Raw genomic sequence first — 27,735 nt, 5'->3', positions numbered from 1 at the left:
TGATGGTTATCCTCTGTAGTTGGTCATCTTATGTCGCTGGTTGTCTTCTGTAGCTGATCGCCGTCTCCTGTAGCTGGTGGTTGTAGCTGATGGTTATCTTCTGTAGCTGGTCATCTTCTGTCGCTGGCCGCAGTTGCTGGTGGGAGCTGGCACTCGATGTAGAATAAACTTTTTGAACTCATACTTGGTGACACATCGCTACTCGGCAGGCCTCGCCATCCTTGGTCAATCGCAGGGCCCACCCCGGAGCTTGCCGCTTGCTGTACTCTTCTGTCGCTTGCTGAAGTGGCCTCCCTTCATTGACTTCGTATCACTGTTTATATCTGAAAATTCTCCCCTCTCGGCTCGCCTTCTCACAAAGGGCCGGAACCTCCTTTGATTTCGCTTTCAGCCTGTGGGAACAGCTGTTTGTCCGGCCTGTGTGTGTGTTCTAATTTTATTGAGTAATATAAGTTGTTTCCTCGAGGCCTGGCTCCTTCCTTCGCGGTCGGGTGTTACAATTTTCTCTCTCAATGAGGGTCGCAGTCTCTCCCGTTATGGTTTTATTGCTACCACATGCTTCTGGAAGACAAAGGCAGCTGGGAGGCTTTCTCTATGGAATGCATTTTATCTTGGTCATGTGATTGACCTATTTTGCCTCATCTCTTCTGGATGACCCTCGGTTTAATACTTCATAATTATTATTTGCTTTATGTTTCCCAAGATTCATGATTTAGCATTGTTGTTACCACGTATGTTCCTAGGGTTTTATTAACTTTCATTCCCCCGTCTGTATCCAGGGATCCGTGCTGTTATACTCGAGTTATATTTTGATGTCCTGAGGTTAGAGGTATAACTAAGTTTCAGTTAAGCTTCTTGACTGCTGGAATTCATATTCCTTGGTTTTTTGGTGAAGTCACGTAGATAGCAAGATATAATATAAATTAAGGTGAATAACATTAGTATTAAAATAATATATGAGAAGTAATAACCCACTAATGTAGATTGTAGCCTGGTTTTTAATCAGAGTGAGTGTGTTGGCAGTCTATAATGTCCACTTATTTGTGTCGCTAAGTTTTTGGACTTTTCTGTTAAACTAAAATAACCCAAAGAAAACGTGTCTGTCTGGTTTTCGCCGCCCGGGAAGCTGATGACGCCTGTTCACAACCCCCCCTCTTCTCTTTTGTTTTGGGTTTTTATTATATTTTATGGTTCATCTTTGGCTGCCTGGCTCTGAGTGTGAAGGGCAACTGCTGTGAGGGGAGAGTTTCGCATCACCTCTTTTTGCCCCAAGCGACACCGCGATTGATTATTTTAAAAAAATGGCAGGATTCATCTTAATCTCAATTTTGGAAAAAGGCCTATATATACAACAGCTGCATGCCACTTGCAGTGAGGCGTGTTGTGCGCCATGCAGTTGCTGTAGCTGGTGTGAGCTTACCTGTGATGAATCGCACGTGTAATTGTGCACTCTGCAATGTTGCTGTAATTGCTACTTAGAGCCAGGTGCTGGTGTTTTTTTCCGTGCGTAACGACATAAATTGGCCGTTCTATGGTGACAGTGCGCGTACTATACACAAGGGCTCACTAGAGGGCAGTTTCCGGATGTCACGGAGGTCGGGTCAGGACATGACAGTCTGCGTGAACCCACGAGAGCACGTGACCGGACGAGGTGGCACGGGGGCCCTGAGAAGGGGGTTAGCGGGCCACGTGATGTGGACCCAGATTCAGATTCTTCATGAAGGATTGAGAAGGGAGCGTGACCAGAGGCGGAGCCAGGTCACGCCGCAGGAAATAAAAGCTGAGCCCCGAGAGGGAGCGTGGCTGTTCAACCCGGGAAGAAGTTGTCTTCCCCGAGCTTCGCTCTTCAGTATGCGACGACAAGACGGCGTGTCGGCAGTTCTAGTTCACCTGTATAGGGATTCCTTTAAAGTGGTTAGGTGGTTAGGAACAGTGACCACCACCTTATATAGATAACCTGTAATGTAAATACTCGTTCGGAATGTACATAGTTAACCTTGGAACGTTGAATAGTGTTGGTTGTATACTCTTTGGTTCTATTGGGTAAAGTCACGTAGGTAAAAAATAAAATAACAAAAATCACGACGTTTCAGCCACAACACAAGCGGCCTTATTAAGGTGAAGGGACGAGACTGTCTGGAGGACAGCGCTGGAGTGAAAAAAAGCCACGCTCAGATCACGACCTTTAAGCTGTGTAAGAAGAAACAAAGCGCCTTGACAAAGGAATTAGCATATAATTTAGCATTGAAATGCAATACCTTCACCAGGATCATACACCCCTAGTCTCGTTCATACACTAGAAGCAACAACAACAATTGCCATTCGCCACTAAGTGGCGGTGACATCACCACGATGCTTATGCCAGGCTAGGGGAGGCAGCTTTTCGGATTGTACGGTCCGAGTATCCGTTCATCCTGAGGGCTTGGTGTACGTGCTCCAACTCACTAACTAGGTGGTGCTGGTCTGAGATGCAACGGGCCCAATGATGTAGTGTTTTGATGAGAGACAACCTTCTGAGGATCCAACCAAACCCATAACTTTACCATACATAGCAGAGGTTACCAAAAAGATTTCCAAAATCTAAAACAAACACAAGATCCAGGCTTGTTTCAACAAATTCTAGATTTGAAGCTTTCGTGACTGCAAGGATTCATACTCTTTGGTTTTTTCAGTAAAGTCGCGTAGGTAAAAAAAATCAAATGAACGAAAACAACTAAATAAAATCACGACGTTTCGGGCGCAACAAAAGCGCCCGTCATCAGGTGGGGACAATCAGCGAAGACATTTGGTGAGATATGTCAAAGAGATCGCTCTAACACGGGTTTATATAGCTGAGGAGGGTGGGGGGAAACGAGGATAGGGTGGGTATGGGGACGGGGCATGGGCTGGGGTAGTAATTCCCAAAGATGTGGATACAGCTCAAGTCCCACAGGTGGCGGGGGGTAAGTGGGAGAGAGTGGAATCGGACAAAAGTACTACACGATTGGAAAGCTGCATCTCAAATTTCCTAGTGATGTGCAGGGCTGGGAGTAAAAGACTGGTGATGTGGATATGAACATAAACTGTTAAGGCAGCTAGGGTTTAACTTGGTTAATAACATCTTTCCAATGATTGCTCAATTTGAATCCATCTTCTCGGTTGAAGTTATGTCTATGTTTGTATATCTGGATGGCCTCATGGACAAACCTTTGGTGGTATCCAGACAGCTTGCAGAGCACCTTGGTCTCAGAAAAGAAAATATTATGAGAGCTCGCTGTGTTGAAACAATGATCAGCCACGGCCGAATAATTCGTTCTGCCGTGTTTCAAATCTGATTTGTGTTCGCGAATTCGGTCAGAAATATGTCGTTTCGCCTCCCCGATATAGCAGTCACCACAGGTATAATTGAATTTGTAAACACCGGGGTACTGTAAGTCAGGAATGACATCCTTTACGGATGGGATCAAATCACGGATTTTGTGTACTGTATTGAACCGGACCTGGATCTTGTGTTTGTTTAGAATTTTGGAAATATTTTTGGTAACGCCTGCTGTGTATGGTAACGTGATGATTTTGATCGGAGTTTCAGGTGGTTGTTTCTGTATGGTGGGAGAAACAGCTTGACGGATAGTACGGTCAGAGTATCCGTTCATCTTGAGGGCCAGATGTATATGTTTTAATTCACTGGCCAGGTGGTGTTTGTCAGAGATGGAATGAGCCCGATGGTATAGTGTTTTAATGAGGGAATTCTTTTTTTTACCTACGCGACTTTACCGAAAAAAAAACAAAGAGTATTAATCCTTTAATCACGAAAGCTTCAAATCTAAAATTAATGCGCTCTACGGGGAGGAATTTCACTTATCTGTTAGAGTTTTTAACAGACAACGAGACAAGAAGTCACAGCTCATCGAGACGCTTACCTTCCTCAAGAGATGCCGCGATAACAAGGTAATACCCATCGCTTCCACACTCACATTGCTGCTGTATCTTCACTGAACTCTAAACGGATTTTGTTTAAAACTAGCCTATCACTAATCTCAGAGAGAATAAGATTAATTCTAGATTTGAAGCTTTCGTGACTGCAAGGATTCATACTCTTTGTTTTTTTTCGGCAAAGTCACATAGGTAAAACAAAATAAAAATAAAAGAAAACTAAATCAAATCACAACGTTTCGGAGGCAACACAAGCTTCCGTATTCAGGTGGAACAGTCACAGCAAGATAGCTGCATCAAGTTGTGAGCTCTGAGACCCTTGAGCTTATATACGGGTTAACGTGGGGGGGAGGAGACAAGCAAGGAACGACGACGGCGTGCGGGGCTAAGGTTAAGGTGAGGGGGAGGAGCCAAGCAGAGAGCGACGACGACGTGCGTGGCTAAGTTAATCCGTCTTTTGTTATGTTGAGGGTTTGGGGGAAGCGGTGGTTCACTGCCCGGGGGCAATGAAAAAATGGTAAAAAAAAGGCTGTGCGCTTATAAGGTAGCTGAAGTTTTGACTTGGTTTATTACATCTTTCCAGTGGTTGCTTAATTTTAAACCATCCTCTCGGTTGAAGTTGTGTCTATATTTGTATATCTGGATGGCTTCATGGACAAATCTTTGGTAATAACCGGGAGGTTTGCATAGTACTCTGGTATCGGAGAAAACAATGTCATGAGAACCCACTGTGTTGAGACAATGATCAGCCACGGCTGAATAATTCGTTCTGCCGTGTTTCAAATCTGATTTGTGTTCGCGAATTCGGTCAGAAATATGTCGTTTCGCCTCCCCAATATAGCAGTCACTGCAGATACAACTCAATTTGTAAACACCGGGGTACTGTAAGTCAGGAATGACATCCTTTACGGATGGGATCAGATCACGGATTTTGTGTACTATATTGTACCGAACCTGGATCTTGTGTTTGTTTAGAATTTTGGAAATCTTTTTGGTGACGCCTGCTATGTATGGCAGTGTGATGATTTTGATCGGAGTGTCAAGTGGTTGTTTCTGTATGGGAGGAGAAACAGTTTGGCGGATGTAACAGTCAGAGTAACCGTTCATCTTGAGGGCTAGATGTACATGTTTTAATTCACTGGTCAGGTGGTGTTGGTCAGAAATGGAATGAGCTCTATGGTATAATGTTTTGATGAGATAATTCTTTTGAGCCAGGTGGTGGTGGGAATCAGGCTTCAAGTAAGAATCTGTGTGGGTGGACTTCCTGTAAACATAATGTCCCAAAGTGCCATCAGTCCTCCTCTCAAACAGAATATCCAAGAATGGCAGCTTGCCATATTTCTCCACTTCCATGGTGAATTTGATGGATGGGTGTCTGGAATTGATGTGGTCTAGGAAATGGTTCAAAGCTGGGAGGCCATGTGGCCAAATGACGAAAGTGTCATCCACATATCTCTTCCACAGGGAAGGACGAAGGGTGGATGTCTGGATGGCATCTGATTCAAATTTCTCCATTAAAACATTGGCTATCACTGGTGACAAAGGGGAACCCATAGGGGTACCCTCATTTTGTTGTAGAAGGTGCCATTCCAGGTAAAGTAAGTGTTGGTGCGGCAGTGTCTAACCAGCCCAGGTACATCAGGGTTCAGTCCATGTTGGACCAAATCTTCAATTATTGTTATGGTATCAGGTACTGGGACCTTGGTGAACAGAGAAACCACATCAAAGCTGACGAGGATATCATCAGGAGATAGTACAATGTCTTTGAGCATAGAAACCAATTGGGTTGAGTTAAGTACATTTGAGGTGGTCTTGCCAGTGAAGGGGAGCAGAGTATCCGACAGAAAACGGGCTAGCTTGTAGGTAGGGGAGTTGATCGTGGACACGATGGGTCGTAGTGGGGTGCCTTCTTTATGGATCTTGGGAAGACCATAGAATCTGGGAGGTCTTGCAGCGGAGGGTTTTAGGGAAGGACGTTTGGTTGGTTCGATTAGGGAAGTCGAACTAGTGATGATCTTGTTGATTTTTATCGTTAGGCTGTTAGTAGGATCACTTTTATTTTTTGAGAAACTCCCATCATTGAGTAGGTCCTGGATTTTGTTGTTGTACGAGTTTTTATCCATAATGACAGTGGCATTGCCCTTGTCGGCCGAGAGGATGACTATATCATCCCTCTTTTTTAAATTCGCGAGTTCAGCGCGTTAGTTTTTGCTAATATTGCTGATGGGTTTCTTAGCATTATTGAGAATAGTGGCTATTTCAGCTCTTGTAACGTCAGCTTGGATGTGTCCTATGCCTTTGAGGGCTACATCGACCTGAGAGATGATATCCTCTACTGGTATATGTTTAGGGGTGACAGCGAAATTTAGCCCTTTAGCCAGTACCGTTTTCAGATTGTCCGAAATCGGGATGTTACTCTGATTAATAACGATTTTGTTAACATCCAGTTTTGCGATGTGTGGTTCTGGCCTCTTCTTTGATAGGAGGTTGAATTTAGCGATCAGGTTAGCTTTGCATTTGACTGACAGTGAATCAGCAGAGGCAGCAGTCATGTTGTCAACATGGTTCCAATCAGAAGGGGACATTTTTTGTGTAAACATTAAATGTGATTGTAGGAGAGTCCTGTCTAAACTATCGAGTTCAAATCGGAGTACTCTTATTCTCTCTGAGATTAGTGATAGGCTAGCATTAAACAGAATCCATTTAGAGTTCAGTGAAGATACAGCAGCAGATGTGAGTGTGAAAGCGATGGGTATTACCTTGTTATCGCGGCATCTTTTGAGGAAGGTTAGCTTCTCAATGAGCTGTGACTTCTTATCTCGTTGTCTGTTAAAAGCTCTAACAGATAGGTGAAAACCCTCCCCGGAGAGGTCATTAATTCCAGATTTGAAGCTTTCGTGACTGCAAGGATTCATACTCTTTGGTTTTTTCGGTAAAGTCACGTAGGTAAAACAAAATCAAAAGAAAAGAAAACAACTAAATCAAATCACGACGTTTTGGAGGCAACACAAGCTTCCGTATTCAGGTGGAACAGTCACAGCAAGATAGCTGCATCAAGTGGTGAGCTCTGAGACCCTTGAGCTTATATACAGGTTAAGGTGGGGGGGGAGGAGCCAAGCAAGGAGCGACAACGGCGTGCGGGGCTAAGGTTAAGGTGGGGGGGAGGAGCCAAGCAAGGAGCGACGGCGGCATGCAGGGCTAAGGATAAGGTGGGGGTGAGGAGCCAAGCAAGGAGCGACGACGGCGTGCGGGGCTAAGGTTGAGGTGGGGGGGAGGAGCCAAGCAGAGAGCGACGACGACGTGCGGGGCTAAGTTAATCCGTCTTTTGTTATGTTGAGGGTTCGGGGGAAGCGGTGGCTCACTGCACAGGGGCAATGAAAACATGGTAAAAAAAAATGGCTGTGCGCTTATAAGGTAGCTGAAGTTTTGACTTGGTTTATGACATCTTTCCAGTGGTTGCTTAATTTAAAACCATCCTCTCGGTTGAAGTTGTGTCTATGTTTGAATATCTGGATGGCTTCATGGACAAATCTTTGGTAATAACCGGGAGGTTTGCATAGTACTTTGGTATCGGAGAAAACAATGTCATGAGAACCCGCTGTGTTGAGACAATGATCAGTTACGGCCGAAGAATTTGTTCTGCCGTGTTTCAAATATGATTTGTGCTCGCGAATTCGGTCAGAAACAATAAAATACTCCGATTTGAACTCGATAGTTTAGACAGGACTCTCCTACAATCACATTTCATGTTAACACAAAAAATGTCCCCTTCTGATTGGAACCACATTGACAACATGACTGCTGCCTCTGCTGATTCACTGTCAGTCAAATGCAAAGCTAACCTGATTGCTAAATTCAACCTCCTATCAAAGAAGAGGCCAGAACCACACATCACAAAACTGGATGTTAACAAAATCGCTATTAATCAGAGTAACATCCCGATTTTGGACAATCTGAAAACGGTACTGGCTAAAGGGCTAAATTTCGCTGTTACTCCTAAACATATACCAGTGGAGGATGTGATCTCTCAGGTCGATGTAGCCCTCAAAGGCATAGGATACATCCAAACGGACGTTGCGAGAGCTATTCTCAAGAATGCTAAGAAACCCACTAGCAACATTAGCAAAAACGAACGCTCTGAACTTACGAATTTGAAATAGAGGGATGATATAGTCATCCTCTCGGCATACAAGGGCAATGCTACTGTTATCATGGATAAAAACTCATACAACAACAAAATCCAGGACCTACTCAATGATGGTAGTTACTCCAAAATTAAAAGTGATCCTATTAACAGCCTAACGACAAAAACCAGCAAGATCATCACTATATTCTTGGTTCTTTCGGTAAAGTCACGTAGAAGGGAAACAATAAAATAATAAAAATACAAAACCTAATGATGGTTTTCACACCTGATGATGATTGCTTGTGTTGCAGTCGAAACGTCGTCAGGTTTTGACACCTGATGATGATTGCTTGTGTTGCAGTCGATACGCCGTGAGAATTTTATTGTTTTATATTTTTATTATTTTATTGTTTCCCTTCTACGTGATTTTACCGAAAGAACCAAGAATATGAATCCCTGCAGTCACGAAAGCTTTAAATCAAGATCATCACTAGTTCGACTTCCCTAATCGAACCAACTAAACGTCTCTCCCTAAAACCCTCGGCTGCAAGACCTCCCAGATTATATGGTCTTCCCAAGATCCATAAAGAAGGCACCCCACTACGGCCCATCGTGTCTACGATCAACTATCCTACCAACAAGCTAGCCCGTTTTTTATCGGATACTCTGCTTCCCTTCACTGTCAAGACCACCTCAGCAGTCCTTAACTCAACCCAATTGGTTTCTATGGTCAAGGACATTGTACTCTCTCCTGACGACATCCTCGACAGCTTTGATGTGGTCTCTCTGTTCACCAAGGTCCCAGTGCCTGACACCATAACAATAATTGAAGACTTGGTCCAACATGGACTGATCCCGGATGTACCTGCGCTGGTGAGGGACTGCCTCACCAACACTTACTTTACCTGGAATGATACCCTCTATAAACAAAATGAGGGTACCCCTATGGGTTCCCCCTTGTCACCAGTGATAGACAATGTTTTCATGGAGAAGTTTGAATCAGACGCCATCCAGACATCCACCCTTCGTCCTTCCCTGTGGAAGAGATATGTGGATGACACTTTAGTCATTTGGCCACATGGCCTCCCAAGTCCCGGGCGAAGCCGGGTAGTACAGCTAGTACCTAATAAATGAAACTGAAACCTTCTGTTTCAGCAGAACCAATTTTCGCGAATTAGTGTTAATTTTTATTATTCCCTTAACTTCAAAGGCCCGGGGTGACGTTGTATGTTCAGTCTGCTTGGTCGCTTCCGATTTCCATTCCAGAAAGACAAATACCACTGGCGGCACATCAACGTAATTTACGCATTAATTATGTCGCAGGGTTATTATGTGAGGATCTGCTGCCATGCCCAATCACTCCATATATGGGCACGTCTCGTTAGCATAATTTATTCCTACACATTTCCGTTGACTTGAAGGGAGGCGTTGGGTGCCAGCGACGTCATGTCATCTCCTCCACCGCGCGCTAACGTGTGACGTCACGAGATCGCAGGCGCTGCTTCTGGATCGGAGGTGAGAAGTTCACATCGTGATGTTGGTTGTTGTTGTTCACCCAGGTACAGCCTCGCTTCTTCCCTCTCTCTCTCTCGTAGCGATATTAATTGAGTTGCGGCAAGTATGGAATCGATGTCCAGGTTGGAACGTTACTACGTGGGGCCGAGCCATGCAGGCCTTGCCTCCTGCCCTTGCCTGACTGACTTTGCTTTGATTCTCTTAAGTTTAATTTGTCTTCACCTGGCTGACTACTTCACCTCTCAGAGTCTCCATACTCTAGTTCAGGATCATCGCGTTTTTGCTTTGTTTTGCATTCGGGGGCGGGGGGGGGCGATGCTTCTGCGCGTATTCCCGATTGAGTATATCTGCAGGCCGCTTGTCAACACGGGAATATTCGGACGATACCAGTCCAGACGTTTAATTTTAGTCAGAATGAGACGTCAAAGCATTACACAATTACACTCGCCCACCAACACGCTCACCCACACGCTCCCACTCGAACACTTATACACTCAGATATTTGTCACTCGTGTTGGCTTTGAGGGGAAATCGAACCCGGGTTGCCGGGTTCATAGCCACAGCGCGCTAACCGAAACGCTACCGCCCACCCACAACAACAACAACCCCCATTCGCCACTAAGTGGCGGTGACAGCACCACGACGCTTGTGCCAGGCCATGTGCACCTTGAGGCCACGTGAAGTGTCGAACGCCCGCTGGCAGGAGGTCACGGGGCAGACGCAGGTGCCTCGGGTCGACTGACTTAGATGACTGGCTGATGCACCACCTGTGCCCCCTACTGTGCCAACCCACACACACACTCACCCACACACACAAAAAGACAAAGTTTAAAGAGGTGACTTAATTATATCTATCGACTCTGTCTTACTAACCAGGGTGACCGCTTCATTTGACCAGAATGGTGAACCTGGAATGCTGGATTGGTGACGTTTGCACGGCAGTGGGTTCAGCCTGCTTGAACAGTGCGTGGGCAAAACCTTCCCTGTCACTGAGAGAGGAGGCAGACTGACCAGTAGCTTCCACAGTCGGTGTGGGTGCCCTTGCCCTTTACACCCAAAGCTCGCTTAGCGCTCCTCCAGATGCATTGTTCCTGGACAATTGAGCGCCAAACGATCAGCGTTACAAGGGGTCATCATAAACCCATTGTATACTACGTAGGGATGCGTTCCTGACAATGTTATGTCTTAAGTATGAATAATATGAGGTCTTCATTGGAGTATCTGTATTAGCGCTATTAAGAATACAGATGCTAAACATTTAATAAAATAATTATTTATAACATCAATTATGTACTATACTTACGAGTTCATTCTATTTTACTCATCCTACAAGTCAGTGGAGGGAGACAAGGTTAAAGGATCTGCTGGGCTTCCAGTCCGGGTCATTCTAAGAGAAAAGCTTCAGGACCTCCCTGATCTTAGTGCAGCCCTCAATCTAAATTTGTGTGGTGAGGTTTTTTTAGATGGAGCCTGAGACTCTATCCTGGTCGTGTGAGTTCCCAACTGGCTAAACGAGTCAATGTTTTTAAAATATAATCATGACCACGAACCGTGATCATTAAATCGCGGGGGTTGGGGTCTGGTTGGCTTGGAGCATGCGTCGCTCTCATTGGCCGAGCGAACAATGGGGCTGGGTTTGCTCGCGCTGCTGTGTGTTCTCACTCGTGAGCACTTTGTAAACTTAAACAAAAATTAAGAACAAAAATATCCAGGACAAAGAGCGCTGTAACAAATCGGCACTCTAAGGGTCGCACTAAGCGAGGTCTGCCTGTATATTGTGTGTAATATGTATGTGTCTGCAGAATCAATCACATGGAGAAGAGAGGCTTGGCAAAAGCTGGAAGTAAAAGGCACCAATGCATCCAGTGTCCATACAGCACAGATCGGATGGATAACTTGAAGAGACATCAGAGAAAACATTCAGGTGAGAATCCTTTCAAGTGCACTGTCTGTGGGAAGGAGTTTACATTAACAGGAAAGCTAAAGAGGCATGAGAAGATCCACAAGAAGAAAGTGAAATCGACTTGTGAAAGTCAACATGCTGCAATGACCCCATCTCTCATGAAACGGAGATCAGACGAAAATTCCAACTTGGCAACATGGCCAGGAGTGACAGTGAAATGTGAAGAAGTGAAATGTGAAGAAGTGACGGTGAAATGTGAAGATCAAGATTCGACTCCAGGAGCCAATCTACAAGTGCATGGAGGCAGCGTGAAGCAGGAGGAGCATTCCGATTCTGAGGGAGACCGAATCAATCACATGATGAAGAGAGGCATGGCAAAGGCTGGAAGTAAACGGCACCAATGCATCCAGTGTCCATACAGCACAGATCAGAATGGTAACTTGAAGAGACATCAGAGAAAACACACTGGCGAGAAGCCCTTCAAGTGCAGTGTATGTGGTAAGGCTTTTGCAGAGTCAGAAAATCTTAAGAAACATAATAGAACACACACAGGTGAGAAGCCCTTCAAGTGCACTCTGTGTGGGAAGTCATTTGCTCAATCAAAAACTCTTAAAATTCATCAGAGAACACACATAGGTGAGAAGCCCTTCAAGTGCAGTGTATGTGGTAAGGCATTTACAGAGTTAGCACATCTTAAGAAACATAATAGAACACACACGGGCGAGAAGCCCTTCAAGTGCACTGTGTGTGGCAAGACATTTGCTCGTTCAGAAACTCTTCATAATCATCAGAGAACACACACCGGTGAGAAGCCCTTCAAGTGCACTGTGTGTGGGAAGGCATTTGCTCAACCATTAACTCTTCACATTCATCAGAGAACACACACCGGTGAGAAGCCCTTCAAGTGCACTGTGTGTGGCAAGTCATTTGCTCATTCAAAAACTCTTAAAATTCATCAGAGAACACACACAGGCGAGAAACCCTTCAAGTGCAGTGTATGTGGTAAGGCATTTGCAGAGTCAGCATATCTTAAGAAACATAATAGAACACACACAGGCGATAAGCCCTTCAAGTGCACTGTGTGTTGGAAGGCATTTGCTCTTTCAAAAACTCTTCATGGTCATCAGAGAACACACCAAGTTCATACGTCCTACAAGTGCCTGGTGTGTGGGAAGGTATTAGCTCATTCAATGTCTCTTAAGAAACATAAGACAACACATTCAGGTGAGAATCCTTTCAAGTGCACTGTCTGTGGAAAGGCGTTTACATTATCAGGGAAGTTAAAGAGGCATGAGAAGATTCACAAGGAGAAAGTGAAATCGACTTGTGAAAGTCAACATGCTGCAATGAGCCCATCTCTCATGAAACGAGAATCAGAAGAAAATTCCCTCTTGGCAACACGGCCAGGATTGACAGTGAAATGTGAAAAAGTTAAATGTGAAGAAGTGACGGTGAAATGTGAAGATTCGACTTCAGGACCCAATCTACAAGTGGATAGAGGCAGCATAAACGAGGAGGAGCATTCCGATTCTGAGGGAGAGCGAGGCAATCCCCAGCAGTTTGTGGATGTGGAGGTGTGGGTGGAGTTTTTGGACAAAGCTGAGTAGCAGGGGCCAGCACATGTGAAATGGCATCTGGGAAGATGTGTAACCAGGGGTTTGAGACAGATTTTTCCAAAGCATTCGCCTTATTCACAGTCTTTTGTGATTACAAAAAATGCATACGGGTGTCGGTGTCATCCAATCAGAGATGAGCTGTATGTACATATGAAGTCATTGAGTGTCAAATGAAATACGGGCAGTCCCCCAGTTACAGAAGGGTTGGGTTACCGAAGGGTTAGGTTCCAGAGATCCGCAACTCAAATTTCCGTATATCAGAAACTGAACAGTTTTCTCCCAAAATTGAGATAAAATCCCATAGCTAGAGAGAGTTGTGCCTCCCCTACCGAATTACTAGTTCGTTTTCTCTCAGTACTGTATCGCGATGTCATCTGTTTTCTATTGCACCTGTATATATGCTCTGCACCTCCTATGGTTCTTTCATTTAATAGAATATCGACCTCATCCATAATTAAACTAATGGAAAATATACTGTATCCAATTGTTTATACCACTACATTTTTATATTTATTTCTATCAGAAAGCAGTCATTCCCGAATGTTCGTTTACCGTGCATTACACTAGGCCTAGACTTCTCCTATTGCTGTTGGCTGAGACCATAAATAATTGAAGTGTAATTGTTTTTTTCCCCATTTATCTGCCAACAAAACTGACACCTTTTTTACAAGGAGTCATGTTTTCATTGACCACAATACCCGAGACAGCTTTCCTTAGAGCCCTATCCTCACATGGTGTTGGACCAGATGACGCCAAAGGCTGTCTCGGGTGTAGACCAATCAATTTCAAGGACAGTGCATACATTATCAGAGTTGTGTTTTTTGTTTGCATTCCAACCGCAGGTATTGTGGTCAATGCAAACATGACTCCTTGTAAAAAAGGTGTCAGTTTTGTTGCCAGATAAAAGGGTAAAAAAATATCATTTTGCTACTGGCAAAGGAGGTTCCAATGGTGAATTGAAGTGTAATTGTGTTGAATAAAGTACGTACAGTAAATTACTCATGAAATAAACTTAAACTGTAAAAAACTACAGGACGATGTGGCGGGTATACACATGGTAACAATTACGAAATTGCTTAACTTTGTATTTATTAAAGTGCATTTAAAAATCAATCGTAAAAGAGATTAGGAGCATACAGAAAAGTACGGCAATGCTAGGCAACCACTTTAATAGCAATGTCCAAAAGTTACAATTTATACTTAATCATGAATTACTTAACCTTCAAAATAGACTCGTAATTTATGCTTTAATAAGCAGCATAATGCTTGGCATATCGACTAAAGTCCCCGGGTTGCAGAAGGACTTGACTTACGGAAATCCGATTTTACGGAAATACTCCCCAAAAAATAACGTAAAACATTTAAATATGCAGATTTTTTAGCGTTACGTAAGCACAAACAATGCAACGCGGTAAGATTTCGGAAGCGTAAGGCCTTACGCATCGCTCTACCAAAACGTCGCATTCATCGACCACGTGCTTCACTAGGTTAAGGTAAATGGATGTTTTTGGAGTGTTACCTAATTATTTTATTTTCCTTTTGTAGCATTACAATTATTTTCTATGCTTATAACTATATTTTTTCCCCATGTTTCTATTGCTATTTTTTTTAAGTTCATTTAATTAGTTATTTACCAGCGAAACGTCATACTCAAATTGTAAATGTTGTGGATTTAGTTTAACACCTAGGCTTTCGCAACCAATAATAGAGGTTTTCGGGTTAGATCGCGTAAATATATAAATGTGTCATTAAAACCCGCCACCACCCGACACAGCCAGCAAGAGTATATAGTAAGGGTTGTCACGTAAACAGAACATGCCAATTCGTCACTAGTCCAGCGCACCGGTTGTGGCACACATCCCAATTCGTCACTAGTACAGCGCACCGGTTGTGGCACACCGGTGTGCTGTACTAGTGACGAATTGGCATGTTCTGTTTACGTGACAACCCTTACTAGTTGGCTGTGTCGGGTGGTGGAGGTTTACGACGAATTTATACTTACACGGCCTAACCCAAAACTATTGAGTTATTTACTTATGTACTTTGTAACACAATTGCACTTCAATTGCTTTTGGTCTCAGCAAACAGCGATTCGTAAAAGTCTATGCCTAGCCTCATTCACAGTAAACAAACATTCGGAAGTGACTGCTTTCTATTAACAATTCATATTTAAATGTTTCCTGGTGTTCCTAAACAATTGGATACAGTATATGTTCTATTTACATTTTTTGTCGTGTTGAGGTAGATATTCGATTAAATAAAAAAAATCGTAGAAAGTGCAGAGGGTACGTACACGGCTATCACCAGTGATGATTATCCTTTTTTTCAACGGTTTTACTTAACTTGAAAGCTGTGTCGTGGTCAAATCTTGTAATCTACATTTCGTCCACTTCCCGTTGTCCAATCAATCCCTAATTTTGCACACGTACTCAGTTCTGGTGACAATGCATGCCTGTATCAAAATCGCCATCAGTCAGTCAATTAATTGGCTCCTTTAAAGCAATTAACATTTCGTATGGACGCCTTATTATTTATATATTTGCGTAGGTCAAAAACGCCGCGGTCCCTACACTCTCGAATCGTCTCGCCCAAGAAGCAGGCGCCACGTGTCTCAGGCAGATTCATTTCTAAAATAATAAATTAAATCAGGCAAGCGTCGATGTGGCAGCAGGCGCCGCATCATTGACGTACTTCTTGACGGTGAGTTAAACCAAATTGTGATTTTTTTTTTTAAATTAAACTTCATTCCTGTTTGTATGTCGTCAAATCTTGTAATCAAAATGTTATCCTGTTCACCTTGTCCAATCGAGTTATTAAACTTCATTCCTCTGTATGCCATGGTCTAATCTTGTAATCTACATTTCGTCCACTTCCCGTTGTCCAATCGATCCCAAATTTTGCACACTCAGATCCAGAGCCAATGCATGCCTGCATCAAAATCGCAATCAATTAATCAATAGCTTGGCTCGTTTAAACCAATTAATATTTTGTATGGAAGCCTTATTTGACAAGTGCTTTGCGAACACGTTTTGTGAAAATAAAAATATTAAAACCAACGTAGGAGTCGAGAGTTCAAAAATCGCCTGGAACATTTTTTTGGTACTTTTTTAAGGTCAACGGTAACATTCAATGCTTTGGTGTCTTTACAAAAGTTTATTATCTAGTGTATCCAATGGGACAATGCATGGAGAAGGTCCGTGACGTCATTTTGCCACTACCTGCATTTAAAGCGAACTTGTAACATTTTTTTAAATTTTGATTTAGAGCTTTCGTGACTGCAGGGATTCATATTCTTGGTTCTTTCGGTAAAGTCACGTAGAAGGGAAACAAAATAATAAAAGCATAAAACAATACAATTCTCACGACGTTTCGACTGCAACACAAGCAATCGTCATCAGGTGTTAAAACCACAACAATAAAATTTTCTTGTGGTTTTCACACCTGATGATGAGTGTTAAAACCACAACAAGAAAATGTTCTTGTGGTTTTCACACCTGATGACGATTGCTTGTGTTGCAGTCGAAACGTTGTGAGAATTGTATTGTTTTATATTTTTATTATTTTATTGTTTCCCTTCTACGTGACTTTACCGAAAGAACCAAGAATATTTATAGTGATGTTTTTTTCCATTTCAAATTAAGATGTTTGTGGTGGACAAATCGGTTGTTGCCCTTTTCAATATATTCTGCAATCAAATCTGTGAAGTCTGCACCAAACGCTGCTATCCTAATAATATTTACATAGTACGAGGTAATGAAAATACATTGCACTACCAACCGAATTGTCATCAAAGCAAACATTGCAAATGTGTTCACGTTGCAAGCCACACATCAGCAGCAACAATAGAGCTGCACCGCCAAAAGCTCACTGGAATAATTTGGATCGTGGTGAAATTCCAGATGTTATTCGAGTCTTATCAAGAGTTATACCTTTTGTGAACATCATCAAATTCACTGGAGTATTCGGTCAATATGGCTTCCGTGGACAGGCAGTGCTCTTTGATGTAGACATCTTTGAAGTTAGTGACACACTTCCACGAGCAATGGCTAACACTGGAATGGTTGTCATCAGAACATCTTGAAAATCTCAACATCACACATGCATTCTCTTTACATCGTGAACAGATTTACAATGCACTCAACTGGCTAATTCAAAACAATCCACTTTATCGGGATTTAACAATCAATGAAGAATTTTCTATCTAAAACTTTCGTGACTGCAGGGATTCATAAAGTGAAGTTCAATGTTCATTTATTCTATTAATTATAAGTGTTTCTTGTTTTTTTGTATGCTTTTATGTACTGTACTGTATTTTAATATTGTAAACTTTGTGTAAAAATGGCCCATAATAGGAGCATCCTTGGGTGGGGAACCAATTAATGCTATTTCCATTCATTCTTATGGGGAAATTTGATTCGGTGTTCGAACAATTCGGTGTTCGAACACGGTTTTGGAACGAATTAAGTTCGATCTCCGAGGTACCACTGTTTATACTTGTAGGCTGAGCACGAGAAACGCCTTGCCACACTCGTCACACATGCATGGCTTCTCGCCCGTGTGCTAGAGTTTTTGGAGATGAGCACTGCCCTCAATGTGACATCAGAGCAAGAGATCACTATTGGTCACAGCATTGGAGGTGACTCGGAAGAGGGTGGTGCGCTCATTGAAACCTTAAGCTGCACTCGGACGGCAGCTTAAGGTTTTCCAGGTCGTTGAGCGAGCGCTGGAGGGCGGCTCCGTGCTTGCCGATCATATCCTCGAGCTTGTAGGACAGCGAGCGGAGCGTGGTCTGCAGTTCCCTCTTTGTCGGCCTGTGCGCCTGATTTCTCATCGCCCGAGTCATATGCTTGCAGCACGCTTGCAGAGCCAGCCCTCCTTCACCACCGTCACCTCTGCCATGGCTTCGTAGTTCTTCTGCCGTGGCTCTCTCGGTCTGCTCAAGTACTCCGCCACAGACTCTCCGTGCACTTCACACGAGCATGAGCGACGCGTCACTCCTCACCACCACGACCACAGCGGTCCGCAGGGCCCTGGGTGCTGCTCCCTGTTACTTCAGAAGACAAAGGCGGCCGGGCCTGATGCTACCCACACACCGCCTGCTGTGCCATGCCGGCCCCCATTTATACTGCTCGGGAACAGCACTTGCCCCAAAAGCACGTTAAGGCTAAATGTGGGTCTTCGTCTGAGTGTGTTTGTGTGTCAGTCGACCCGTGGCACCTGGGTCGTGCACATAGCCTGGCGCAAGCATCGTGGTGACGTCACCACCACCCAGTGGCAGATTGCGTTTTTTGTCACCGTTTGTGTGCTTGTGTGTGGGTGTTTGTGAGTGTTGTAATATCTGCGCTTATTTTTTTTACGTCCCGGGAGTCCTGCCTACGACCCCTCCTGGGTGTCAACAGGCCGTCTCGTGTGAGCAGCTCGCAAAACTTACGTTGAACTTCTTTTGCACCGTACACATCCGACCGCGATAATCGGAGCTGCGGGGGAAGGACAACAAACTAGACACGCAAAAAAAGAAAATAGTTTTCAATCTGCCTCAGTGGCTTCCTCATTCATTCACGAGGGGGTGGGTGGTCAACACCACGCCCGACCGCCTTTGTCTCCCCAGTGGCGATGTTCCCACACCACGCCAGTTACTCGTTTGAGGCGAGGGGAGGCCCAGGACCGGTTAAAATAATTGTCACCGGTGGTGGCCGTGAGCGGGAATCAAACTCGGGTCGCCGGGTTCGTAGCGCGGCGCACTAACCACTACACTACCGCTCCCCCCCCCACATACACGCGCCTGCTGCAGACACAACTTTCAGGGTGCGTACGGCAGTAAACGACTGAAATAATAAAGCAATGCTGCACGAAGAACGCCTTAGGCTTGCAACACATTTGTATTTCACTTTACCCGCGATCAGAAGGCACACTCCGTTACGCTTCTGCACACAGGTCACATGACAGACGTGACGTCACAGCTCACTTGCCGTGCAAAAAATATATGCATTATTGCGGCCCCCCAAAAAATACAAAAGTCTTTATAATTTTTGCATAGTGTACAGTCTGGAAAGTACCCACATGGCAAATTTCAAGTTTGTTGCATGTCGGAAAGTTCGCTAAACATTTTGAACAGACACAAATCACAAATTTCCCTTATATATAGAGATAAACCGTAAAGGATAATAAATACACAATATGAAAATCTTGAAGCCTAGGGCTTTAGACGATGCGCTGGCGAACTCGGTCTTGATCATTTTTAACTCAATAAACAAAGAAAAAACCCCCTAAATTTGAATAAATATCCTATTTGTATTATAATAAATATAGGCACGTACATTTATATTTGAAAGTGCATAAATGTACACAAATTAACAGAAAAAATAAATACAAAAGCTGAGTGCTTTAGTAAAGGTGCTGATGGACGAGGCCTTTATCACATTTAAACTCGATAAACAAAGTGAATACATCTTAAATTAGAATATATACGTGTATTTGTATCTTGTTGCATTATGAACCCGGTGACCCGAGTACGATGTATTGTGCATAAATTTACACAATTTAACAAACTTTAAAATAATAATCAAAAAGCCGTAGGCTTTAGGCAAGGCGCTTAGGGACTCGGCCATAAATCACATTCAAACTCATTAACGTTAAATAAACGTAGTTAATAAATCTTACAATTAGAATAAACATTCATTTGGATTGTAATGAATACTGTAATGAATACAGACATGTACATTTATACTGACACGAGAGAGATGAAGGAAAGTGATGATTACGGACAAATGGAAAAAGAACACGATTAAACCCGAGTAAAACGATGAAACCCCCTGCATCTGCCAAAGTCAATTTAAACACACACAGCTTACTCACACAGCTCACTCACTCACACGCATCTCATTCTCAATCATTCTCACGCACTTCTCATACGCAGCACAACTCACACGCCGCCATCTTTCATGGTCATCCCCCCCCCCCCCAAAAAAAATATATAGAAAAGTACATTTGTATACGTTTTACATAGTGTACAGTATGGGAGCTAGCCACGTGGCATTTGTGCAGGATACACGGCCTACGCGAAGGGTTGCGGGGTCAGCAGGCACACTGCGTCACGATGCCACATGCGGGTGACTTGACAGATGTGACGTCATCGCTCACTTGCGTGCAAAATATATCCATTATTGCGCCTCCCTCCCCCCCTAGAAAATATACAAAAGTCTATTTTTTATCATTTTTGCATGGTGTGCAGTCTGTAAAGTACCCACACGGCAAATTTCAAGTTTGTTGCATGTCGGGAAGTACGCTAAACATTTTGAACAGACACACAATCACAAATTTCCCTTTTATAGATATATAGATTGAAAATAGTTTTTACATACATTCTATCACACATACACTTTTATCAAACTAAAACATTCTAAAGCAACTCGCGCATACAAATATTAAAGGAGCGCTCCACGGTTTAATGTTTTAGTTACAAATGTCGACAAATATTCTCATCAGCTGGTGATGGCTGAAAAAATGTATTTTAAACTTTTGAGTGCACTTTAAAATAAAACCGTTTAAAAAATATATTTTTAAGGAGTATATTATCATTTTCGACCCTGCTCAGCTGAGCTCAGCTCTGGGGAGGGGTGGGTGTAGGTTTATTCTACAACTCATGCACCACCATCTCAGTTCCACCGTCTCTCGCGTACTGACTGCTCATTGTAATCCGTGTGGACTTTATCACAACATATCGTCGCAACCATTTACTACAACTCATCCACTCAAGGTGAGATAAAAATTACGGGTTAAAGTAAAATATTTTTTTCCCGCAATACTTTTTGTTCTGTTTGAGTCGTTGCTTAAAAAGGTCGCAAATACGTTTTCTATTAAAAAAAGGAAAACGTTTTAAAGTGTACCGTGCTTATTTGAAATGGTCATAAAAATGGTTTTCATTAAAGTGTTTGATACGTATGAATGCTGTTTAAAGGTTCTTGAACTCAAGTGGTTGTGTGTGCATTGTGTTGCACAGTACCTGGTTTTCTATATATGTTAAATACGTTTTTTGGTTACTAGTTATGAAGCAAAATATTTCTCTAAATTGCGTTTGCTATCCCTACCTAAATTCATCGTTTCTTATGGGAGAAATTTCCCTGCTCTGCATCTCGTAAGCAATGTTCAAACTCTTCCGGTCCATATCCCCCACCATTTTCATGTATTCCTATGCGGGAAAGTCCCCCCGCTATACATCGTTTCGTTATAAGTCGCAACGTCTCGATCCCTAACCCCGAGGTAAATCGGGGACTCCCTGTAATACACACCAGTTGAGGCAACACAATATTTATTACTCTTTTCTACAGGGTCCCTAATACATAAGGGAAGTGGCTCCTTTACTCGATACCTGGGGAGGTATGGCCTCCAGGCTCCACTGCCCTAACACTGGGGACCCTGCTAATTCCCCGACCTCCGGCTGGGGCCCTAGGGGAGGCTATGCTGACCTGACTGTGCCCGGGTCGTCGGGTCCTGACCACTGGCCTCACAGCTCCGGCCTTAGAAGGACGGGGGAGCTTGGGGTTCAGGGTCCTAGCTTCAGCCCGGGTCTTCGGAGTGGAAGAGACTGACTATCGTTCAGAGTTTAACACGTAGGCTTTCGCGACCAATATTATTCATAATAAAGTTTTTTTTGGGTTAGATCGCGTTATTTATAAATGTGTCGTAACCCTCCACCACCCGACACGGCCAATCAGCAAAAAAGTGTCACGTTGACAAAATACAAATAATTCACTACTTTAGCTAAAGTAGTGAATTATTTGGAAGGAAGGCGGGGCCGGGGCAGAGGAAGCCCCGAACCGGGATATGTCGGACCTCTGAACGATATTCATAATAAAGTTTTTTGGGTTAGATTGCGTTATTTATAAATGTGTCGTAACCCTCCACCACCCGACATGGCCAATCAGCAAAAAAAGTGTCACGTTGACAAAATACAAATAATTCACTACTTTAGCTAAAGTAGTTAATTATTTGTCTTTATTTATAAATGTGTCGTAACCCTCCACCCGACACGGCCAATCAGCAAAAAAAGTGTCACGTTGACAAAAGACAAATAATTCACTACTTTAGCTAAAGTAGCTTCCACCAGGTCCTGGAAGGGTGACGCCATCCCCCAATCCCCCCACCCGGGGTTTGTGGATTGTGTCCCAGGATCCGTTATCCCGGACATCACCGTTGGCCCCCTTTGGCCTCTCTTCCGCCCCCTGTTGACCCAATAGTGATGCTACCCGCTGACAACATGGGGAGTGCGGAAATAACACCTCTACACAAATACTCTACACAGGCATATGTTGACTCAAACGTACACGAAAGGAAAAAATACGCGTGTCCAACAGACTGCTAAGAAAGACGTTAAACAATAAATAACGATATATTAATGCACACTAAGAAAACATCTAAATACATACTATTGTGTACACAAATCCAAAGATTAAGATTTCCCCCCGATAGCAATAACAGACTGTTGGGGCAAGTCCTGTTGGCAGGCGCCTATGAAGGCCGGCACGGTACACGAGGGGGTGGGTGGCCAGCACCACGCCCGGCCGCCTTTGTCTCCCCAGTGGCGATATTTGCACATCGCACTCAGAGGCTGAGTCGACCTTAGGGGAGGCCCGAGACCGATTCAGATAATCGTCGCCGGTATCAGCCGTGAGCAGGAATCGAACTAGGGACGGCGGGTTCGTAGGGCAGCGCTAACCGCTGCCCCACCGCTCCCCTCCTCACAACTCGCCGCCTCTGACGTCACTTTTCCGCGTGACGTCATCGGCGCGAAACCTCCCTGGGGGAGGTGTACTCGCTAGTGACGTCATGTCATCAAGGAAACTCCACGTCTGAATAGGCAGACGTGTCATTGAGTCTGCTTGGTCGCTTCCGATTTCCATTCCAGGAAAACAAATACCACTGGCGGCTCATCAACGTAATTCACGCATTAAGTATGTCGCGGGGTCATTATGTGCGGATCGTTAACATAATTTATACATACACCCCGTTGACTTGCGGGGAGGCGGTGGGTACTAGTGACGTCATGTCATCTCCCCCGCCGCGCGTTTCCGTGTGACGTCACGAGATCCCAGGAGCTGCTTCTGTGCGCGCAACTCTCTAGGATCAGAGGTGAGAAGTTCACATCGTGATGTTGGTTGTTGTTGTTGTTCACCCAGGTACAGTCTCGCTTCTCTCTCTCGTAGTGATAGCAATTGAGTAGCGGCAAGTATGGAATCGATGTCCAGGTTGGAACGTTACTACGTGGGGCCGAGCCATGCAGGCCTTGCCTCCTGCCCTTGCCTGACTGACTTTGCTTTGATTCTCTTAAGTTTAATTTGTCTTCACCTGGCTGACTACTTCACCTCTCAGAGTCTCCATACTCTAGTTCACGATCATCGAGTTTTTGTTTTGTATTCGGCGGGGGAGGGGGGCGATGCTTCTGCGCGTATTCCCGATTGAGTAATTTGCAGGCCGCTTGTCAACACTGGCATATTCGGACGATACCAGTCCAGACGTTTAATTTTAGTCGGAATGAGACATCAAAGCATTACACAATTACACTCGCCCACCAACACGCTCACCCACACGCTCCCACTCATACACTTACTCACCCACTGTTAGCGAGCATCTATGAAGGCCGGCACGGCACACGAAGGGGTGGGTGACCAGCACCACGCCCGGACTGCCTTTGTCTCCCGAGTGGCGATGTTTACACACCGCACCAGGTAATCATTTGAGGCTGAGTCGATCTAGAGGAGGCCCAGAACCGGTTCAGATAATCGTCACAGGTGTTGGCCGTGAGCGGGAATCGAACCCGGGTCGCCAGGTTCATAGCGCGACAATACCTCTCCCCACACAAACGCCCACGCACACACACCCTCCCACTCACTCACCCTCCCACTCACTCACACTCACCCTCCCACTCACTCACACTCACCCTCCCACTCACTCACCATCCCTCCCACTCACTCTCACCCTCCCACTCACCCTCACACTCACCCTCCCACTCACCCTCACACTCACCCTCCCACTCACCCTCCCACTCACACTCACCCTCCCACTCACCCTCCCACTCACACTCACCCGCCCTCCCACTCGCGCTCCCTCCCACTCGCCCTCCCTCCCACTCACCCTCCCACTCACCCTCCCTCCCACTCGCCCTCCCTCCCACTCACCCTCCCACTCACCCTCCCTCCCACTCACCCTCCCACTCACTCACCATCCCTCCCACTCACTCACCATCCCTCCCACCCACTCACTCACCCTCCCACTCACTCACCCTCCCACTCACCCTCCCACTCACTCACCCTCCCACTCACTCACCCTCCCTCCCACTCACCCTCCCTCCCACTCACCATCCCTCCCACTCACTCACCCTCCCACTCACCCTCCCACTCACTCACCATCCCTCCCACTCACCCTCCCACTCACTCACCCTCCCTCCCACTCGCCGTCCCTCCCACTCGCCATCCCTCCCACTCATCATCCCACTCACGCACACACTCGTCCACCCACACACTCGTCCATCCATCCACTCACAATCACAAGTTTATTACCGGGTAAAGTCCATTCAGCTAAGAAGCTCTTTTTCAAGGGCGACTTGGCCAGCAGACATTAAAGCATTCCTTAATTACATATTTACAGAAACAAACTTAATAATAAGAGCAATTATGTTATCCATAAGAGGTGTTTAGGTTAGATTGCGTACGTATGAATGTATCGTTAAACCCGCCACCACCCAACAAAGCCAATTAGTAAGGTTTGTCACGTAAACAGAACATGCTAATTCATTACTAGTACAGCCCTTATTTATCAGTGTTGGAGAGCCAAGTCACAACATTTACAGTCTGAGTACGATGTTTTGCCAGTAATTACAACTAGCTTCATCAGACGACAGCCAGATTTGTGGAAAGTCCACCTGTTTCGTTCCTTAAATAGAGGCGTAGTTGTGATGATAACACTTGTGGGGATTAATGAATCAACGTGCATTATGCATGCGCATTATGCGAGCTCATTGATCTTGTACTTCCTGTCTATTGTGGACACAAAATTAGTCCTACCAATGCTAATCGCTATTGAAGTATGGTGCAGCACTAAGTCTGTAGCTATCCAAACTGTTAACATTTTTATTTCTCTAAATTTTGATAGATTCTCTAACTCGATAGATTCTATAATTAGTCTTGATAATTCGGCACGAGATGAATAACACTGGTCTACAGCCAAAATGCTTCCAAAATAAATGTAGTCCAACTTTACTAATTCTGGGTCACTGCGAATGAAAATGATGCTTAAAATTGTTGATTGGCTCTAGTTTTCAAGATATGCTGCTGGGTCAGTATATACGACCCTTGATTTGGGAATGGCGGAGGATAAGTAAGTTATAAATGGAAGGGATCTCAATTTAAACTGGAAATGACTAAAATACATCTTTGACTGGATCTATGAATAAATCTATGACTGGGTTTGGACAGTACTTGCTTTTTGAGCAAAACAATTTGACCCTGGTATTGTGAATTGCATTATGGTATTTCTGTAAGTCATAGATGATGCAATCATAACTAGCCTTACATCCCCCTGCTGAATAAATTGCCCGATATCAGCTCTAGAAATCATGCAGTGTCGTGCTTTCTTATTTGTCAGTGTTTGATTTTGCAAAGGGACACATTTCTGTTTAGCCAAAGTGAGCAGAAATGCCTTGTACTTGTGTGAACAAAGCAAATCGCTTCTGCTATGTTTGTGGTGAAGTGACTTTTGCATCACAAAAACGCAGGATAACCACTATGGTTAAGAAAGCTATCACCTTTATTTTGGCTTCAAAATTTAAGCGGAAAAGGAAATGTATGCCTTTTGCAGTGCCAATGATTTGGAGATAGCCAACAGATCATATCAGAAATTGTTACTGCTGCATGGTGCCTCCAGTTGGGAAAGGTGTGTCAAGGAAGAAAAAGTGGACTGTGCATTATCTAAACATTCCATCAGCTGTACGTCCAGTGCCCCACGGAGGACTGCCGGATCCTGATGCACCAGAATCATTCTCACTTGAGTCAGACGAGGAAGAGGATGAAACCTCTGGTCCTGACCCGTTAAGGTCACATAACCCAAATTTTCTCCCATCGTCCTCCTCTGAACCACACCTCATAACACAAGGTGTACTGAAAGACCTTGTTAGGGATTTGGAACTACCCAAGAGTATGGCTGTTGGGTTCCAGACTGCAGCAGTGGAATCTTCTGGTAGGTGATGTTAGGGTTGCCATGTTCTGTGACCGTCAAAAGGATCTTGTCCCATTCTTCATGTAAGATATTATCTTGTAGCCTGCAACAACTTCGATGGTGTGATGGCAGCCCTCAACATCGTTCATGATCCAGATGAGTGGCGACTGTTCATTGATTCACCGAAGATGAGTCTTAAAGCTGTTTTGCTGCATAATGGAGATGTTTTGCCATCAATTCCAGTTGATCATGCAGTCCATATGAAGGAAACCTATGACAACATGAAACAACTTTTGAGGTGCATAAACTACAACCAACATCAGTGGCAGCTTTGTGGCGATTTGAAGGCTGTTGTTTTCTTGCTTGGGCTGCAGTATGGATACACAAAGTACTGCTGTTTTCTCTGCGAATGGGATAGTCGCGCAAGAGATTCCCACTACATCAAGATATATTGGCCACTTCAACAGTCATTGGAGCCTGGGAGGAAAAGTATTCAGCATCCACCACTTGTTGAATCAAGGAAGATGTTACCATCCTTACACATCAAGCTGGGTCTGATGAAGATCTTTGTCAATGCCGTGGACAAAACACAAGCAGCTTTCAAGTACCTCCATGGAAAATTTCCAAGGTTAAGTGAAGCTAAGATGAAGGAAGGTGTCTTTTTTTTGGTCTTCAGATTCGTGAACTTCTTTGAGATGATGCATTTGACAGTGCACTGCGTGGCAAGGAAAAGACTGCATGGAAAGCCTTCCAGTTAGTGGCAACAATTTTTTTTGGAAACAACAAGGCAGACAACTACAGGGAGTTTATGGAAAATCTTCTCAAGGCATACAAAAGTTTTGGTTGCAACATGTCACTAAAGATACATTTTTTGCACTCTTATCTAGATTTTTTCCCACCGAACTACAGAGCACTGAGCGACGAGCATGGCAAGCGATTTCACCAGGACATTGCAGCAATGGAGAAATGCTATCAGGGCCAATGGAGCCCATCAATGCTGGCAGACTATTGCTGGACAGTGACAAGAGATGCTCCATTTAAAGAATACAAGAGACAAACCAAGAAGCATCGAGTAAATACTAATAGTTTCTTGCCTTTTATTTCATAATACATTTTATATAACGCTTTTGCTGATTTTAAAAATGTTACATGAACAGGACAGGTGAAATTTTTTCATGTAAAGCAACCATAAACGCATGAAAAGACCTAGGTTTACAATTTATGAGTAAAACTCTACTATGTACATAAAATGTAAAAACTTAAATATCGGTGGAACAGCCAATCAATTGTTTTGTCAAATTAGAATTCAGCACATCAAAATCCATTAAAAAACAGCACATTTCATCTCTGAAGCAGACGACGTCTAAATATCTGTCGACCAGTGTAATCAGCATGAGACTAAAAGCACAAAATAAATATTAAAAACTCCCAATGTTTTTCTGTTAAAGAGGCTG

General features: G+C 44.1%; 1 protein-coding gene across 1 annotated transcript in view; it reads left to right on the top strand.

The window, feature by feature from the left end:
- Positions 1 to 27,735, top strand: part of LOC116957503 (uncharacterized) — a 61,402-nt gene that overhangs the window by 20,815 nt on the left and 12,852 nt on the right. The window contains exons 2-4 of the mRNA XM_032979695.2: positions 11,356 to 13,062; positions 18,440 to 18,481; positions 23,094 to 23,200. Of these exons, the coding sequence (XP_032835586.2) occupies positions 11,366 to 13,062; positions 18,440 to 18,481; positions 23,094 to 23,200 (1,846 nt within the window). The 5' untranslated portion in view covers positions 11,356 to 11,365. The remainder of the gene's footprint in view (positions 1 to 11,355; positions 13,063 to 18,439; positions 18,482 to 23,093; positions 23,201 to 27,735) is intronic.

The sequence above is a fragment of the Petromyzon marinus genome, chromosome 75 (assembly GCF_048934315.1).
Source record: "Petromyzon marinus isolate PM22_M1 ecotype Great Lakes invasive population chromosome 75, UKy_Petmar_22M1.pri1.0, whole genome shotgun sequence".
Lineage (NCBI taxonomy): Eukaryota > Metazoa > Chordata > Hyperoartia > Petromyzontiformes > Petromyzontidae > Petromyzon > Petromyzon marinus.
The sequence above is the reverse complement of the archived record's forward strand: the minus strand, read 5'-3'. Positions and strand labels throughout refer to the sequence as shown.